The following is an 18008-nucleotide window of genomic DNA, read 5'->3' on the forward strand; positions in this document are numbered from 1 at the left end:
TTAGAAGATATTATGGATATTGATGTCTAGTTTATTTTTATGTTTTTTATCTATAAAATTTGGCTGAGATCAAATGCATATATTCTCAGAGTGTTCACATATACATTTAATCTCAAAAACCACTTATGTGATTAAAGACCAACAACAAAAGTATTTTCAGTTTTTCAGTGCTTTATCAATAAAAAGCTGCTTATGAGTAGAAGCTCTCTTCTGGAGAGTCCTGCGTGGATTTCAGTAAATGACTCAGTCATTCCCATCACCTACAAATGTTTATTAATGCTCCAGGACCATTCTAATCCCAAATATAGATCACATAATTATGCCTCTACTTTCCTTCCTTTGGGAAATTCATGATATGAACTTCATTGCAAAAAAGCCTTAGCATTATTTTAAGAACTGGTGAAAGTGATAGAACACTTCAGTATTAAGGATTTAACCTTGAATTCTTATTTTGTGATTCAAAAAACATTTTTAGGACTCTGAAGTTGATCCGGAGAAGTTTTCCACTAGGATAGAATGTGAAAACCCAAACAATGACCTCAGCAGATTCCGAGGCTTCCTGTGAGTAATACATGACGAGAACGTTTGTGGGTCTAAGTGGAATTGTGTGTTGCAATCGTACTTAATTTGATAAAGTGTTTCTGTACTTATACCCTTGTTAAATCACTAAAGGTCATAACTTTAGCCACCTACTAAAATAGTTTGGCTTATTTTAATTAATAAATATTTACACACACACACAATAATATTCATTCTGGAGGTATCTTGTGGCATCCATATCCCCTTTGCGAAGGCAGCTAGAATTTGGAGTCCTTACCTGATTTCAGGCATCAGCCCATAAGTGCACTATGGCTTTGAGCCAAGTTATCTACCTGCTTTGATCCTCAGTTTCCAGATTTTTATCTACAGTTATAAAACTTTCAGGAAAAAAAGACAATTAGACCTACTTCACAGTGTGAGAAGAGCAAAGTTCCCAAATCATTTTTTGAAATGAGAATTATCCTGATACTATTACCTTGATCCCAAAAGGGTATAAAGACATTTCATGGAAGACCAATATCCTACATGAGCATAGATGCAAAACTTCCACACAAAATTATAGCAAATCAAATCCAACTATGTATGAAAATGATAATACATTATGACCCAGTGGGACTTATTCCCCAAAAAGTAGGATTGGTTTGACATTAGAAAATAATACAATGTCATTCACCATTCTAGTACTATATTAACAAACCATATTAAACGAATCAAAAGGGAAAAAATAGGTGGTCATCTCATAGATATAGAAAAAGCATGTTACAAAATCTAACTTCCATTCCTGCAAACTAGAAGTAGAAGGGAACTTAATCTGATAAAAGGCATCCATGAAAAACCTAGAGCCAGCAGCATATTTAATCATGAAATACTTCTCCCCTGAGATCAGGAACAAGACAAACTTACACCAGAAGGTCTAGCTAGTGTAGTCAGGCAAGAAAAAGAAATGAAAGATATCAAACAAGAAAAAGTAAAACTATCTTTTATTCACAGATGGTATAATGTTCTTTGTAGAAAATCTGATGAAATCTCCAAAAATCCTACTAGAAATAATGAGTTTAGCAATGTTGTAGAAAACAAGATCCAGATACAAAAATCAATTGTATTTTAATATGCTAATAATGAGCAGACATTGAAATTTTAAAAAATACAATTTATTATAGCATCAGAAAAATGGAATGCTTAAGTATAAGTCTGACAAAAATGTGAGCTACCTGTACACTGGACCACTAAACACTAGTGAAAAAAAATTAAAGAGCTAATTAAATGGATATCAGTTTTCCCCCAGATTTATCTATAGTCAGTGAAATCCCAATTAAAATATCAACAAGGTCTTTAAGAAATTGACAAGCTTATTTTAGAATTTAAGTGGAGATGCAAAATAACTAAAGCAATTTTGAAAAAAAAACAAGAAAAAAGCTAGAAGGCTAAAACCACATGATTGCAAGACTTATCAGAAAGGTATAATAATCAAGCCAGTGTCATTTTGGCATAAAGATAGACCAACAGATCAATGGAAGAGATTGTAGAGTCTAGAAATAGACTGACACATTTATGGACAACTGGTTTTTAACAAAGGTGCAAAGACAAATAGATGGAGAAAGGTTATCTTTTCAACAAACAGTACTGCAACAATGGGGTATTTATATTTTCAAACGTGAACTCCAGTCCATACCTCTCACCATTTACAAAAATTAACTGAAAGTGAATCCTAGACTTAAATGTACATCTACAGTTATAAAAACTTTCAGAAAAAAAAAACATGGTGGAAATCTTTTTACTTTGTATCATGCAAAGATTTCTTAGATACAACACCAAAATTACAATCCATTAAAGACAAAAATAAATAAAAGAACTCATCAAAATTTAAAATTTTGCTCCTCAAATGATACTGTTTTCACAATGAAAAGACAAGTCACAGACAGGAAGAAAATATTTGCAATCCATATATTTGATATAGGACTTCTATTCAGAATATATAAAGGCATCTCAAAACTCAGTAATAAAACAAACAACTTTAAAAACCGTCAAAAGACTTTGAACTGATGTATTTGACATATGAATGGCAAATAATTTTGTGAAAAGATGCAGGTTAAACCACAGAGCTTTACTTGCTAAAATTAAAAAGATCAAATGTACCAAGTGTTGGCAAGGATATAGAGAAACTTGAACACTCATATGCTGCTGGTGAGAATGTAAAATAGTGCAACCACTTTGGAAAACAATTTGGAAATTTCGGAAAAAGCTAAGCATATGCCCATTATATAGCATGGCCATCCCACTCCTAGACAGTTACCCAAGAAAAATGAAAATAGTTTTCCATTCTGTGACCTGTATACAATGTTCATAGCAGTTTTATTTGTAATAGCCAAAAACTGGCAGAAACCCAAATGTTCATCAACAGGTAAATGGATAAACAACTCAACAAAGTAGGTTAAAATTCTAGGAAAAGTAACAGTAAGATGGAAGGAAATGTAGAATATAATAGTAGTATGTTTTAATTTTTTTGTTTTTATACGTTCAATGGTACACGTGCAGATTTTTTACATGGACATGTGCAATGGTGAGGTTTGGGCTTCTAGTGTACCCATCTCCCAAATGGTGAACATTGTTTCTAGTAGGTAATTTTTAAACCCTCATGCTCCTCCCACCCTCCTTTCTTTTGGCGCCCCCAGTGTCTATTATTTCCCTCCATATGTCCATGTATACCCATTTTTTAGCTCTCACTTATGAATGAGAACATGCAGTATTGATTTTCTGGTTTTGAGTTAGTTCACTTAGGACAATGAACTCTAGCTCCATCCATGTTGCTGCAAAAGACATGATTTCATTGTTTTTTATAGCTAAATAGTAGTCCATGGTGTGTGTGTGTGTGTGTGTGTGTGTGTGTGTATCACATTGTCTTTAATCATCTATTGATGGACACTTAGGTTGATTTCATGACTTCACTGTTGTGAATAGCATGACAAGAAACGTAAGTGTGGTTGTCTTCTTGATATAACATTTTCTTTTCCTTTGGGTAGATACTCAGTAGTGGGATTGCTGGGACAAATGGTAGTTCTATTTTTAGTTCTTTGAGAGGTCTTCATACTGTTATCACAGGGGTTATACTAATTTACATACACACCAACAGTGTATAAGCATTCCTTTTTCTCTGCATCCTTGCCAACATCTGTTATTTTTTGACTTTTTAGTAATAGTCATTCTGACTGGTGTGAGATGGTATCTGATTGTGGTTTTAATTGGCATTTCTCTGATGATTCGTGATGCTGACCTTTTTTTTTAATGCTTGTTGGCCTCTTGTATGTCTTCTTTTGAGAAATGTCTGTTGATGTCCTTTGTCTACTTTTTAATGAGGTTATTTGGTTCTTTTGTAGTTGTTGATTGGTTTGAGTTCCCTGTAGATTCTGAATATTAGTTCTTTGTTAGATGCATAGTTTGCAAATATTTTCTCCCATTCTGTAGGTTGTCTGTTTACTCTCTTGATTGTTTCTTTTGCTATTTAGAAGGTGTTTGTTTTAATTAAATATGATTTGTCTATTTTTGTTTTGTTGCATTTGCTTTTGAAGTCTTAATCATAAATTCTTTGCTTAGGCCAATGTCCAAAGAGTTTTTTCTGGGTTTTCTTCTAAGATTTTCATAGTTTCAGGTCTTACATTTGAGTCTTTAATCCATCTTGAGTTAATTTTTGTAGGTGGTGAGAGGTAGGGATTTCGTTTATTCTTCTACATATGTCTAGCCAATTTTCCCAGTGCCATTTATTGAATAGGGTGTCCTTTCCCCATTGCTCATTTTTGTCAACTTTGTCAAAGATCAGTTGGTTGTAGACATGTGGCTTCAATTCTGGGTGCTCTATTCTTTTCCACTGATCTATGTGTCTATGTTTTTGTAGCAGTACCATGCTGTTTTGGTTACTGTAGCCTTGTAGTGTAGTTTGAAGTCAGGTCATGTGGTACCTCCAGCTTTTTTTTTTTTTCCATTCTGGATTGTTTTGGCTATTTGTACTTTTTTTGGTTCCGTATGATTGTAGAATATTTTTTCTAATTCTGTGAAAAATGACGTTGGTATTTTATAGGAATTACATTGAATCTGTAGATTTCTTTGAGCAGTATGGACATTTTTAACAATATTGATTCTTCCAATCCATGAGCATGGGATGTTTTTTCATTTATTTGTGTCATCTGCAGCTTCTTTAATCAGTGTTTTGTCCTTCTCTGTGTAGAGATCTTTCACCTCCTTGGTTAAATGTATTTCTAAGTATTTTATTTTGTGTGTGTGTGGTTACTATAAATGAGATTGAGTTCTTGATTTGGTTCTCAGCTTGAACGTTATTGATATATAGAAATGCTACTGATTTTTGTGTATTGATTTTGTGTTTTGAAACTTTATTAAAGTTGCTTATCAAGTATAGGAGTCTTTTGGAGGAATCTTTAGGGTTTTCTAGGTATAAGAACATGTCATCAGTGAACAAAGATAATTTGACTTCCTCTTTTCCAATTTGAACGCCTTTTGTTTTTTTTCCTCTTGCCTGATTGCTCTGGTTGTGACTCCCAGTACTGTGTTGAATAGGAGTGGTGAGAGTAGGCCTCTTTGTCTTGTTCCAGTTATTAGGAGGAATGCTTTCAACTTTCCCCCTTTCATTATGATATTGGCTGTGAATTTGTCATACATGACTCTTGTTATTTTGAGGTATGTTCCTTTGACACCTAGTTTGTTGAGGATTTTTTATCAGAAAGGATATTGGTTTTTATTGAGTGTTTTTCCTACATCTATTGAAATGATTATATGGGTCTTTGTTGTTGTTGTTGTTGTTCTTTTTTTTTTTTTTTTTTTTTTTTTGTGAGACAGAGTCTCATTCTATTGCCCAGGCTAGAGTGCAGTGGTGTGATCTCGGTTCACTGCAACCTCCGCCTCCTGGTTCAAGCAACTCTTGTACCTCAGCCTCCTGAGTAGCTGCGATTATAGGCACCTGACACCATGCCTGGGTAATTTTTGTATTTTTAGTAGAGACAAGGTTTTGCCATGTTGACCAGGCTGGTTTCTAACTCCTGGCCTCAGGTGATCTGCCTGCCTTGGCCTCCTGAAGTACTGGTATTACAGGCATGAGTCACTGCGCCCAGCCTAGTTTTTGTTTTAAATTCTGTTTATGTGGTGAATCACATTTATTGATTTGTATATGTTAAACTATCCATCTATCTCTGGAATAAAACCATGTGATCATGATGGATTATCTTTCTGATGTGCTGTTGGCTTTGGTTTGCTAATATTTTGTTGAGGATTTTTGCATCTGTGTTCATCAGGGATATTGACCTGAAGCTTTCTTTTTTGTTGTTGTTGTGTCCTTGCCGGGTTTTTGTATCATGGTGATGCTGGCTTCATGCAATGAGTTAGGGAGCCCCTAATCTAACTCCTCTGACTTGTTGGAATAGTTTCCGTAAGATGGATATCGGCTATTTTTTTGCACTGCTGAGAAAATTTGACTATAAATCCATCTGGCCCTGGGCTTTTTGTTGTTGGTGGTAGATCTTTTATCAATGATTCAATTTCATTACTTGTTATTGGTCTGTTCAGGATTCCATGCCATCTTTAAGTAGCACCAGATACAGACATCTGGTATCTGTATCTGGGTAGGGACAGAGAGGGGGCCATGCAGTGGAAAGAGGGAAAGGCTCAGTCTTAAGAGATAATGCTGGAATTAAATCTTCAAGAACGAGAAGATACCTGGCAAACAGTAAAGTGAAAAGAATGGCTGGCATTTCAGGCTGAGGGAGCAACATAGGCAAGAGCACAGAGGCCTGAGACTACAGTGTATTTGTGTTGTTCTATGTGGCTAAGTATGTCTGGAATGTAGGTGAGCAATAAGGCAGATCATGAAGAGGCCAGAACCTAAAGGGCCTTGTGTATTTTGCTTAAAATGAAACATTTATCCTAAAGTTATTGGGATTAGTATTAGAAAAATCCTTCCATGGAAATTTTAGATGGTCTTCATGAAAAGAAGTTAGGCAGCTGCCCCTCTCCCATCAGAAACATGCTCATAAGCCATCTCTTAGGATGAATCCTTTTCAAGGATCATTTCCTCTAGCTGCTGACTCTGAATAAAGTTTCCTTTTGTAAATGTCAGATTCAGGGGCTGCCGTTTCTTCACCTGAGGTCAGATCTGTCTTAGGGTGCAGCCTATACAGCTGTCCTCTTCCCACAGCTGGGCACGCTGACTCCCTGACGAGCTCAGACTTGCCCCTAGCAGGATGTATTTGGTTTACGCGGTGGAGAGAACAGGAAGGAACTCTAGTCTGCACTCTGTGGTCTGCAGCATATAGCACTCTGCAAGGAATCTGGCCTAGTGCATGTAGTTAGTAGATTTTTAAAAAAATGTATGAGAACACTGTTGCCACACAAATTTTGATCCTGTGTCCCAATTCTGATAGTTTGTCTAGTGTCTGAGACTCTGACTCTTGCTGCCTCAGAACTGTTTGCTCCTGTATAAACTTGACAAGTCATTCAAAATCTCTGGGACTGGAGCCGTGGCCTACTTTTGTCAGCCTCTCTTTTCATCCTTTGGATATGGTTCTTCTTAATAGACACATTTGAGCATCATTTGCTGTGCTGGGCACTGAGTCTCGTTCAGAGCACTTACCTAGTTCCAAGGCCCTACTAGCTTTCTGCCTATCCAAATTGTCACTTTTCCCTAGGTTTCTGAGCACCATGTTTCTCTGCCCTTTGATTCCCCTGTTTGTGATGGGCTTCTCCGATATCAGTTTGCTTTGAAATTTGCTGCTTTGTTTTCTGATTATCATGACTTGACTGCCGAAGTGGCCTCCCTTCTCGAATCCTCAGATTCTGCCTTCACTAGTGATTGGAGGGGCTTTTGTCTGTTCTGTTCATGTCCATCCTGAGAGCTGGCCTCAGCCTTTGGCAGGGAAGCACTTACTAAGAGAATCAGCCTAGGTGGATACAGTGATTTTCTGTGGAATTATTTTAATCCCCAAACTGGCTCCTTATTCTTTCCCTGCTTTGTGGCCTGTTTTCAAAAATTAAACACAAATTGAGATGCTCAAGCTACCTGTCTATATGACACCTTCTTTGATCTTCATGCTCTAAGCTAGAACTGACATCCTCCCTATTTGTGACTACACTGTATGCTGAATATCAGATTCCTATCATGCTATCATATTTTTACTACTCTTACATGTTTCTACCTGTATTACCTCCTCTTAGACCTCATGAGTCCAGACTGCATATGCTTGTTTTTCTATTTCTAGCATCTGGCTTGGAGTGCTGGGCACATAGTAGATAGATGTTTCATGGAAGCTGTATGTGACAGCCAGTGCTTCATACAAAATCCTGAAGGTTCCATACCGTGAGTGCCAATTATCAGACACATGTAAAATACAGGAAATTTTTGGAATTTGCAGTAAGTGCAATTAATATAGAAGCTGAACTTTTGTCTAACGGTCGTACCTCAAAGTGATTTAATGGTGAAAAATAAGGATTTCAGGAGAAAAAAATCTGAGGAACTTTGGAATTGATGATTTTATGTGTTAGATTATTTCCTATAAGGACTCTAGGGATAAGAAAAAAAATTACCACATTGCTAAGGACTGGCTGGTGCTTACTTGGGAATGCTATATGGAAATGTGAATGTTGGGACTTAATTTCCTCATCTGTAAAACGAAAAAGTTGAATTAGCTTAAACTCAAGGATGCATCTAGCTTTTACCATCTCTTCATACACAGGCCTGTGCATGTGCAGGAATATAAACATATACCTGTTAGAAGAAAGTGCTTTACAGCATATGGGAATGAAATGATAAATCTTTCTCTTTCTTTGTAGTTTGAAACCTTATTTGATTTTTATTTTATTTTAATTGTAATTTCAGATATAGCAAGGTTATATTAACAAATTTTATATATGGAAGGAACAAGCAGTAACTTGTAAATTGAAGTTTATTGCCAGAAAACAACCTAATTTTCATACTGAAATTAGGACATTTTCAAAATATGTGAAAACCATTACTTTTTGCTTGTTTATTTAAATATTCCAGTGATGTTGCTTTGTATTTTTGCCACTGTAGCAATTTAGTCAAGTAATTACTTCAATAATTTTTAAATTATATATTACAGAAATTTTCAAACACGAAAAAGTAGAAAGAAAAGTATAATGAACACCCATGTGGCATCACTCAGCCTTAGCTATTTCAGTTTTTCCATCTTTGTTTCAGCTGTGCTTCCACTTCCTTTCCTACCCCTCCACTGTGTCATTTCACTGTAAATACCTTACTATATACTTATAGCAGATAAGGACTTAAATGAGTCACAACCACGATACCATTATCACACCTAACAAAACTTAGGAACCATTCCATAATATCATCTAATACCAAGCTTTTGTTCAAATATTTACAATTATCTGAAAAATGTTTTCTAATAGTTGTCTTATTCTAGCCAGGATCAAAACAAGGTCTATTCTTTGCATCTGATTGGTATGTCTCTACATTTCTTCTCCCAATAAATTGAGTCATTGAGCTTACAGAATTGATCACATTCTAGATTGAGGTGACTGCCCCCTCCTTGGGTTGGGCTTCCCCTCCTTCCCCCTTTTGTTCCCCTACATCATTCATTTTTCTGAATAAACAGGTCGTTTTGCCTGTGGAATTTACCACGTTTTAGATCTGGCCAACTGCATTCTTGTGGTGACGTTTAACATGTTTCTCTGGCCATCTTATTATCTGTAAACCATCAAGGGACATTTAAAGAATCTGATGAAAGAAACAGAGTCTCTCCCTGGAAAATAACAAGCATGTATACACACATACATACACACACACATAAAATATTGCGTACATTTTCAAAGGCTTCACAGATCTCTGAAGCCACAGACCCCTGGTTGAAATGCCTAATAGAGGTTTGATTAAGCACCTGTAGGGCCATGGCTTTCTTTCCCATAAATCATGAGGCCCATGATGTCTCCTTGTCCCATTGTAAGATTAGTGTTATCAGCCTTATCCTATTACTATTTTTTTTATTATTATGCTTTAAGTTCTAGGGTACATGTGCACAATGTGCAGGTTTGTTACATATGTATATATGTGCCTTGTTGGTGTGCTGTACCCATTAACTTGTCATTTACATTAGGTGTATCTCCTAATGCTATCTCTCCCCCTCTCCCCACCTCACAGCAGGCCCCGGTGTGTGATGTTCCCCTTCCTGTGTCCAAGTGTTCTCATTGTTCAATTCCCACCTATGAGTAAGAACATGTAGTGTTTGGTTTTTTGTCCTTGTGATAGTTTGCTGAGAATGATGGTTTCCAGCTTCATCCATGTCCCTACAAAGGACATGAACTCATCCTTTTTTATGGCTGCATAGTATTCCATGGTGGCGATTCCTCAAGGATCTAGAACTAGAAATACCATTTGACCCAGCCATCCCATTCATTACTGGGTATATACCCAAAGGATTATAAATCATGCTGCCATAAAGACACATGCACTCATATGTTTATTGCAGCACTATTTACAATAGCAAAGACTTGGAAGCAACCCAAATGTCCATCAATGATAGACTGGATTAAGAAAATGTGGCACACATACACCATGGAATATTATGCAGCCATAAAAAAGGATGAGCTCTTATCCTATTACTATAAAGTTCCCATCAGCCTTTTAACCATTCATTTTAGCAGCCACCGATTATCATTGCCTAGAATGATTCTTGATTTCATCCAAGTTGAAAATGTTAATTTTCTATCAGGATTTTTCCCTCATCAATTACTAAGTTATCCTAAATACAGTTTGTATTAGAAAAGCAGGATTCTTGCTTGGAATTTTTTTTTTTATTGTAATAGAAGTTGACAAACAATGACTACCGTTGAAAATAATGATAGTTAGAAACTTGTTGCATCGTTTCCTAGGCAAAGTAGTAACTGATTCACAATAGTAAAGACCAGAATCAACCTAAATCCTCATCAGCAGTTGAATGGATAAAGAAAATGTGGCCTATATACACACCGTGGAATACTATGCAGCCATAAAAAGGAATGAGGATGAAGCTATGTGGATGTGGATGAATACTAAAGGCTGTTATCCTAAATGAACTAATGCTGGAACAGAAAAACAAATACGACATGTTCTCACTTATAAGTGGGAGCTAAACATTTAGTACATATAGACACAAAGATAAGAATAATAGACACCAGGGCCTAATTCAAGGTGGATGGTAAGAAGAGCGTGAGGTTCAAAAAACGACCTCTTAGACATGATGCTTATCACCTGGGTAATGAAATCTGTACACCAAAGCCCTGCAGCACACAATTGACCTATAAACCTGCACATGTACCCCCGAACCTAAAAGTCTTAAAAAAAAAAGTAACAAAAAACAAAGCAAGTAACTGAAATAACCAAAGTAAATGGGCCAGAGATTTGAAACCTTTCCTGTGAAATGCCTTTTTACTCCAAGTCAAAAACATTCAAGGGCCATGAAATTTATTTTTATATCCCCACTTTTGCTATTTAAAAGTGAATTTATATGCTGTCTTTCTTATAGAGAACATTCCAACAAAGAACGCGTGGGTCTCAGTAAAGAAAATTTGTTGCTTAGAGGATGCACCATTAGAAACACAGAGGCTGTTGTGGGCATTGTCGTTTATGCAGGTCAGTTATGTTTCTAATTTTCATTGTCTAATCTGTGTTTTTCTACAAGTTAACATTTTTCATTTACTCAAAAATGCAATCTGTTGAAGCAGAAAGGAAATTTTGTCTGATAAACTTAATTATTGGTCTCTGTTTTTCTAAGTGGATCACAAAAGAAGATTAAACTGATAAAATAGATCATGTAACTGTGTTTTATTAAATTGTCTGCCAGAGAGATTTTTAAATATGGTATTCGCTTTTTGGCTTTCATTTGTACATTTTCTATCATACTGCACGTCCTTCATAGGCCATGAAACCAAAGCAATGCTGAACAACAGTGGGCCGCGGTATAAACGCAGCAAATTAGAAAGAAGAGCAAACACAGATGTCCTCTGGTGTGTCATGCTTCTGGTCATAATGTGCTTAACTGGCTCAGTGGGTAGGTAAAATTTGATTATTTGCTGACATCTTTTCAGCAAGATATTAAAGTATTTTACTTCAAAATCATATCTGTGAATGTTTGACTTTGGTAAGGTGGATTTTATTTGTCAGTAATGTTTTTACCTCTTATCCTTGTCTCTTTCGTCCTTTGCCCTGAAAAATATTAATGTTGACTCTATCCATTTACATTTTGCCATAGTACTGAAGAAACCTGGAGAGTGACTTAAAGAGAGAGGAGAATGTATAGCCTTTTGAATTTGAATTTTGTTTCCAAAAACAAACAACTGATGTTCAATCAAATGAATACTCTCATTCCTTCTTTAGGAATACAGTTTTTTGTTTGCATGCTATATATTTAGCATCCTTTTGATGTCTGTGTATTTTTTGAAAGGTCATGGAATCTGGTTGAGCAGGTATGAAAAGATGCATTTTTTCAATAACCCCGAACCCGATAGACATATCATATCACCACTGTTGGCAGGATTCTATATGTTTTGGACCATGATCATTTTGTTACAGGTAATTTTTTATTAAGCTTATGGTAGAATTTTAACATCTATGCTGCTTATCCAGCTATGTTCAGTTTCACATCCTTTCTTTAACCTATGTTGACATTTTAAAACTTGTTTGAATCTTCTTAGGTCTTGATTCCCATTTCTCTCTACGTTTCCATCGAAATTGTGAAGCTTGGACAAATATATTTCATTCAAAGTGATATGGATTTCTACAATGAGAAAACAGATTCTACTGTTCAATGCCGAGCCCTGAACATCGCCGAGGATCTGGGACAGATTCAGTACCTCTTTTCTGATAAGACAGGAACCCTCACTGAGAATAAGATGGTTTTTCGAAGATGTAGTGTGGCAGGATTTGATTATTGCCATGAAGAAAATGGTGAGTGTTGGATTTCCATGAAAACCAACCTTAGTATTGGTCTTTTTTTGAAACCACTTAAGTGCTGCATGTCTGACAATTCTGACATAGAAGTGGTTGATTTAAGCATTGAGTACTTAATGCTTCCAGATGGGCTTTAAGCTTCACTGTTGTTCCTTCAAAAGCTAGTAGGTTAAAGTCTAGCAGTCTACTGCCATGGTTTCTTTAAAAGTGAAGTAAATTACTAGTGGAAGTAAAAGGTGGGAATTGGAGGGATGACAATGATATTGTACTATAAATACTCTTGAACAGCTAATGAAACTATGGGCCATTTCTTTGAAAAATATTTTGGAAACAATTCCAAAGGGATTACAGGCTCCTTGTAGCCTCATTGTTTGACCCCTAGGTATCCATTGGTGCTTGATTAAGAATAACCAGTTTAAGCAAAATGAGCTGAACTTCTGACTCTAAAGAAATAAATTTGTAAATTCCAAGTTTCCTTTAAAGAGTTGAACTTTATTAATTTTGCAATTTATAAAAGAAATATGTGCTTCTTTAAAGATAACTCATAGAAGTGAACAAAACAAATTAAAAGCCCCACTCTCCCAAGGTTAACTACCATTAACAATTTGGTGAATATGTAACCAGTTATTTCTTTATGCATACTTCTCTATATGTGAACATATATTTACACATTTTCCCTTTTATGAGTTAGAACATGTAATAGTACTATTTTTGTAAATTGTTTATTTTATTCAACAATGTCTTATGAAATTTTTCCTAAGTCAGTTCATAACTTAAAATTAAGAATATAGTTTTCTACTATATGTAGTCAAACTTAGTTTGCTATGCTTAATGGTGACCATTTTGTTAATATAAAAGCACTTGTAGTTAACATCACTTATTCATTCACCAAACATTTTGTGAGCTCCCAATATGTGGCATAATTCCCCGATTGCATGTAATTTAGATTTATGACACGAAGATAGATAAATGAGATTAAAATTATGATAAATAAAATTTGGCATGCATTATGCATCTTGGTACATATATATTTATTCAATTGTTTTTATAAGATACATTTTCCTCTAAAATATCATGCTAATTTACATTCGTACAACCCAGGAAAATAGTGCTTGTTTTTCACACACAGCCATAATGTAATGAAGTTACACTTTTTAATCTGTGTGATTTTTACAGAGAAGTTAGCACTTCACTGTCTTAATTTGTCTCTGCTTAGTAATGAGATTTTTAACTTTTTATATGTTTTTTGGTCATTCTAATTTCCTTGGTAAATTAATTGAATTCTTTCCCTATTTTTTAAATGAGGTTTCCTTGTTCTTGGTAGGCTGTGGGAGAGCTTTTATGTGAAGTCAGGGTTAATGTTCAGCTTGTATGCTTAGTCTAGATTGTCTGTGGTCAACACCAATGTTCATTTGTGCACTCATTTAGAACAAGTTCTTAAATACTTTGGGTATCAACCCTTATGTTATCCTTTTCTTCTATATGTGACAAACATTTTTCTGGTTCATTATTTATCACTTATAGTTTTCTATCACCACATAACAAATCACCACAAACCATAATGGCTTAAACCAATACAAATATGCTGTCTCACAGTATCTCTAAGTCAGGACTCTGGGTATAGGGTGAGTACCTCCTCTGCTCAGGGTCCCTCACCAGGTTGAAATAGAAGTGTCTGCTGGGACTGTGATCTTATTGATGATCTTATGCTTAGCTCACTGATATTTCGCAGAATTCAGTGTACTGAAGTTTTAGGACTGAGGTCCTTGCTTTCTTGCTGCTGTCATCCTGGGACTGTTCACAGCTCCAAGAGATTGCCTACTGTTTCCTGCCACACAGCCTCACCACAGCAAAGCAGTTTGCTTCTTCAAGGCCAGCGACAGAATTTCTCATTTTGAATCTTTCTGACACCAGGGAAGTCCTGAATCCTTTTTAAAGGATTAACCTAATGAAATCATGTCCACCAAGGATAGTCTTCTTTCAGATTACTCAAAATCAGTTGATTAATTACATCTGCAAAATCCTTCCACTTTTGCCACATGGCATAATTTGATCATAGCATAGTCACAAGGTGTATCTACCATGGGGGACAGGACTCTTCAGAGCCATCTTAGAATTCTGCCTACCACAGTCTCTAAATTGTGCTTCCATTGTCTCTTCTTATCAAAAGGTTTATATCTTTGTAATATAAATTTGTCAATTATTATGAATATTATGATTTCTGATGGTAGTGCTGAACTTAGACAACCCATCATGCCTGGTATTGTTAAAAATATACTATATTTTCTTCTAGGTACATGTATTTTTAAGTCAACTTTGGTAACCTGTGAGTGTAAGAGGTAAAATGTTAAGTGTTTATTATGTAATCACCATACACATGCAAAATACAGCTAATCATATTGAATATGATGACACTCTACATTATGTTTCATCTTATAGTAAAATTTAAAAGCCATCACTAACCTCCACCAAACAGAATAGATCATTGTTAGCATTTTAATGCACTTTTGGGGTCTTTTTTAACACATATATATGTTTTTTGTTTTTAAGATATGCATTTGCATGCACACACACACTTATGTTTTTGTTTTTAAAACAGAAATGGCATCGCAGTGTGATTTTACTTTTGTAATTTTTCTTAAGACTTCATCATTCATTATTCAATAAAATGGAACCACATTAATAATGCTATGCTAAACCTCTGTAGTGCATTTGTGAGGTTACTGTTTTCCTGAATTCTTTGACCATAGTTCCCCATTTTTAGGAACTGTCTTGCAGCAGCAATGTTTCATAAAATATACAGCGAGAAGCACTGCCGTGGTTTTTTTTTTTGTATTTGTAGCACAAAATTTTGTGTTCATAACATTTCAAAGAACTAATAGTAGCCCTCTTCCACTCTAGTCACTGAACATACATATCTCTGCCCAAGTGAGTATTTTTCGTTTATGCCTCCTCACGCAGAAAAGATACCAAGTGACTGGGAATCAAATGCTATCCTGACTGAACTGTAATTGATAAGCTACCTGTTTGGGAACCAAAGTTCTAGAGGTACTAACTTTGCCATTGACCACTTCTCTACCATAGACACACCCAGAGCTTCTGGTCTTTTTTATGCAATGGTTTAAAATTAAACACATATGTCCACACACACACACACACACACACACACTAGTGGAGACCAGTTCTCTCTAGAAGTTAATTCTGAGACATATTTTCACTGAAGTGAAAACTATTTTAACCATGTATCTGTGTTTTAATGGCTAGTCCTTTAGGGTTTTCTGTGAAAGTGTTGCCTAGGAGATAATTTGGTGAAGAATATTGCTGCTTGGAAACAACTTCTTACACATGCAATTGCACTAAACACACCTGACAACACCATTGTATATTTTAAAACCTTCTAGCTTCAAAATGTGTTCCGTGTACTGGCAGCATCAGCAACATCTGGGCATGCTTTTACATTGCAGAAACTCAGACCCCTCTGCAGAGCTTCAATTAAGTGCATTTTAATAATATCCCCAGGTGATTAATATGCATATTAAAATTTTAACAAGCCACTCATTTAAAAGACTGCTTTAAAGAGAATGACTTTCTTAAAAATAAACTTTTAAATTTAGGATAATTTTAGATTTACAGAAAAGTTACAAAGATATCCTGGAGGATTCCAGCATGGCCTCATGCCATTTCCCCTGTTGTTATCATCTTGCATTAGTCATATGATATATTTGTGATAAGTGGTGAACAAATGCTGATACATGATTATTAATTGAAATACATACTTTATTTGGACTTCCTTCTTTTTTACCTAATGTTCTTTCTCTGTCCTAGGATCCTAGCTAGGATACTACATAACAGTCATCATTTCAGTTTCTCTAGATGACTGTTTCTTTCTATGATTTTCTTTCCTTTTGATAAACTTAGCAGTTTTGAGTGGCATTATTCTGGGATATTGTAGAATGTCTATCAATTTGGGCTTGTTCGGAGTATGCCTTTATGATGTACAGTTTGTGAATCTGATTTACATGGAGACAGTAGCATTGAACACTTTCCAAGAACAAGGATTTTGGAATCAGGCCTCCTAAGTCTGCATCCCATTCCCACTACCTATAAGCTGTGTGGCCCTGGACAACTATCTAATTTCTCTGTGCCTCAATAAAAAAGATCAGTGACACTATCAATCTCATTGGATAGTTAAGAGAATGAGAGAAGATAATTCACATAAAGAATTTAGAACAGCAAATGGCATAAAATGAGTTCTCTATAAATATAGCTGTTGTTACTGTCGTTGTTGTTGTAAATATTGTTGTTAAAATAAGAAACAGGCCTATCTCTTAAGGAGCTCATGGTCTGATGTGGGAGGCAGATATGCAAACATATATTATGTTCATTGTCATAAGATATGAAGTCAGTGTTCTTGTTCCATCTAGTTTTGATTTTCAGGCAGTCAGTATTGGAGGTGGATTTTGTACTGATTAACGCATGGAATGTTGAAGGCAGGATATTGGACGTTCTTACAATGCTGGAAATGTGTGGGGAATTAGTTTAGAACAAAGGTTTATATATCAAGCATATATGGGTGATACAGTTGGAGAAGGTTTAGCTGAATGTGTTATTTGCAAGCAGGCAAAAGCTGGAATGCTGGAAATGTTTGCAGATTTAGTTCATAGTGAAAGGGTTGATGGAGGATTGATGATACAGTTGAAGGAAGCTCTTCTGAATGCTGTTCACCCTTGTTTTGGGCCCTTTGGAGAGCACATTGAAAGTATGATAAACCCTTTGTTTCATAGACTCATGCCCACTTCTTCCATATATCAAATTGATGCAAGTAACAGGCTATAGGAAGATTACTGGGTATTTGAAGAGGGTAATGGGAAGAAAAGACAGATTGGGGATTAAATAATGAAGAGAAATAAAGTAGACAATTTGGTACCTATCTCAGTACCTACCTTCAGACAAAGGAAAGAACAGATTTTGTAAGTTTTTTCTTATGAAGCAGAAGGTAAGAATTCCTGCCCTGCTTTGAGGCATTCATGTAACTATTTTAGAGTCTACTTTAAGATAAATATTAAGAAATGTTAAAGAAATACTAAGGAATATTAAAAGTCATAATGATTTGGATAAGTTTTATCAGTATTATAATAAACCTTTGTTTCTCCTACAATATATTTTTTTTAACCCAGGGTCTCACACTCTGCTACCCAGGCTGGAGTGCAGTGGCATGATCTCAGCTCACTGCAGCCTCAACCTTCTGGGCTCAAGTGATCCTACCACCTCAGCCTCACAAGTAGCTGGGACTATGGGCGTATGCCTCCACATGTGGCTAATTTTTCTATTTTTTGTAGAGGCAGGGTTTCGCCATGTTTCCCAGGGTAGTCTCAAACTCCTGGGCTCAAGCTATCTGCCCACCTCAGCCTCCCAAAGTGCTGGGACTACAGTTGTGAGCCACCATACGTGGCCTCACACCTAATTTTTATAAAATTCTTGCTGAGCCTGGAATTACAGCTCCAGTAGC

The 18008-nt window shown here is 35.8% G+C and overlaps 1 protein-coding gene across 1 annotated transcript in view; it reads left to right on the forward strand.

The window, feature by feature from the left end:
* Positions 1 to 18008, forward strand: part of ATP10D (ATPase phospholipid transporting 10D (putative)) — a 114630-nt gene that overhangs the window by 44222 nt on the left and 52400 nt on the right. The window contains exons 5-9 of the mRNA XM_001101879.5: positions 476 to 561; positions 11076 to 11182; positions 11469 to 11600; positions 11994 to 12121; positions 12244 to 12496. Of these exons, the coding sequence (XP_001101879.4) occupies positions 476 to 561; positions 11076 to 11182; positions 11469 to 11600; positions 11994 to 12121; positions 12244 to 12496 (706 nt within the window). The remainder of the gene's footprint in view (positions 1 to 475; positions 562 to 11075; positions 11183 to 11468; positions 11601 to 11993; positions 12122 to 12243; positions 12497 to 18008) is intronic.

This window comes from Macaca mulatta, chromosome 5 (genome assembly GCF_049350105.2).
Source record: "Macaca mulatta isolate MMU2019108-1 chromosome 5, T2T-MMU8v2.0, whole genome shotgun sequence".
Taxonomy (NCBI): Eukaryota; Metazoa; Chordata; class Mammalia; order Primates; family Cercopithecidae; genus Macaca; species Macaca mulatta.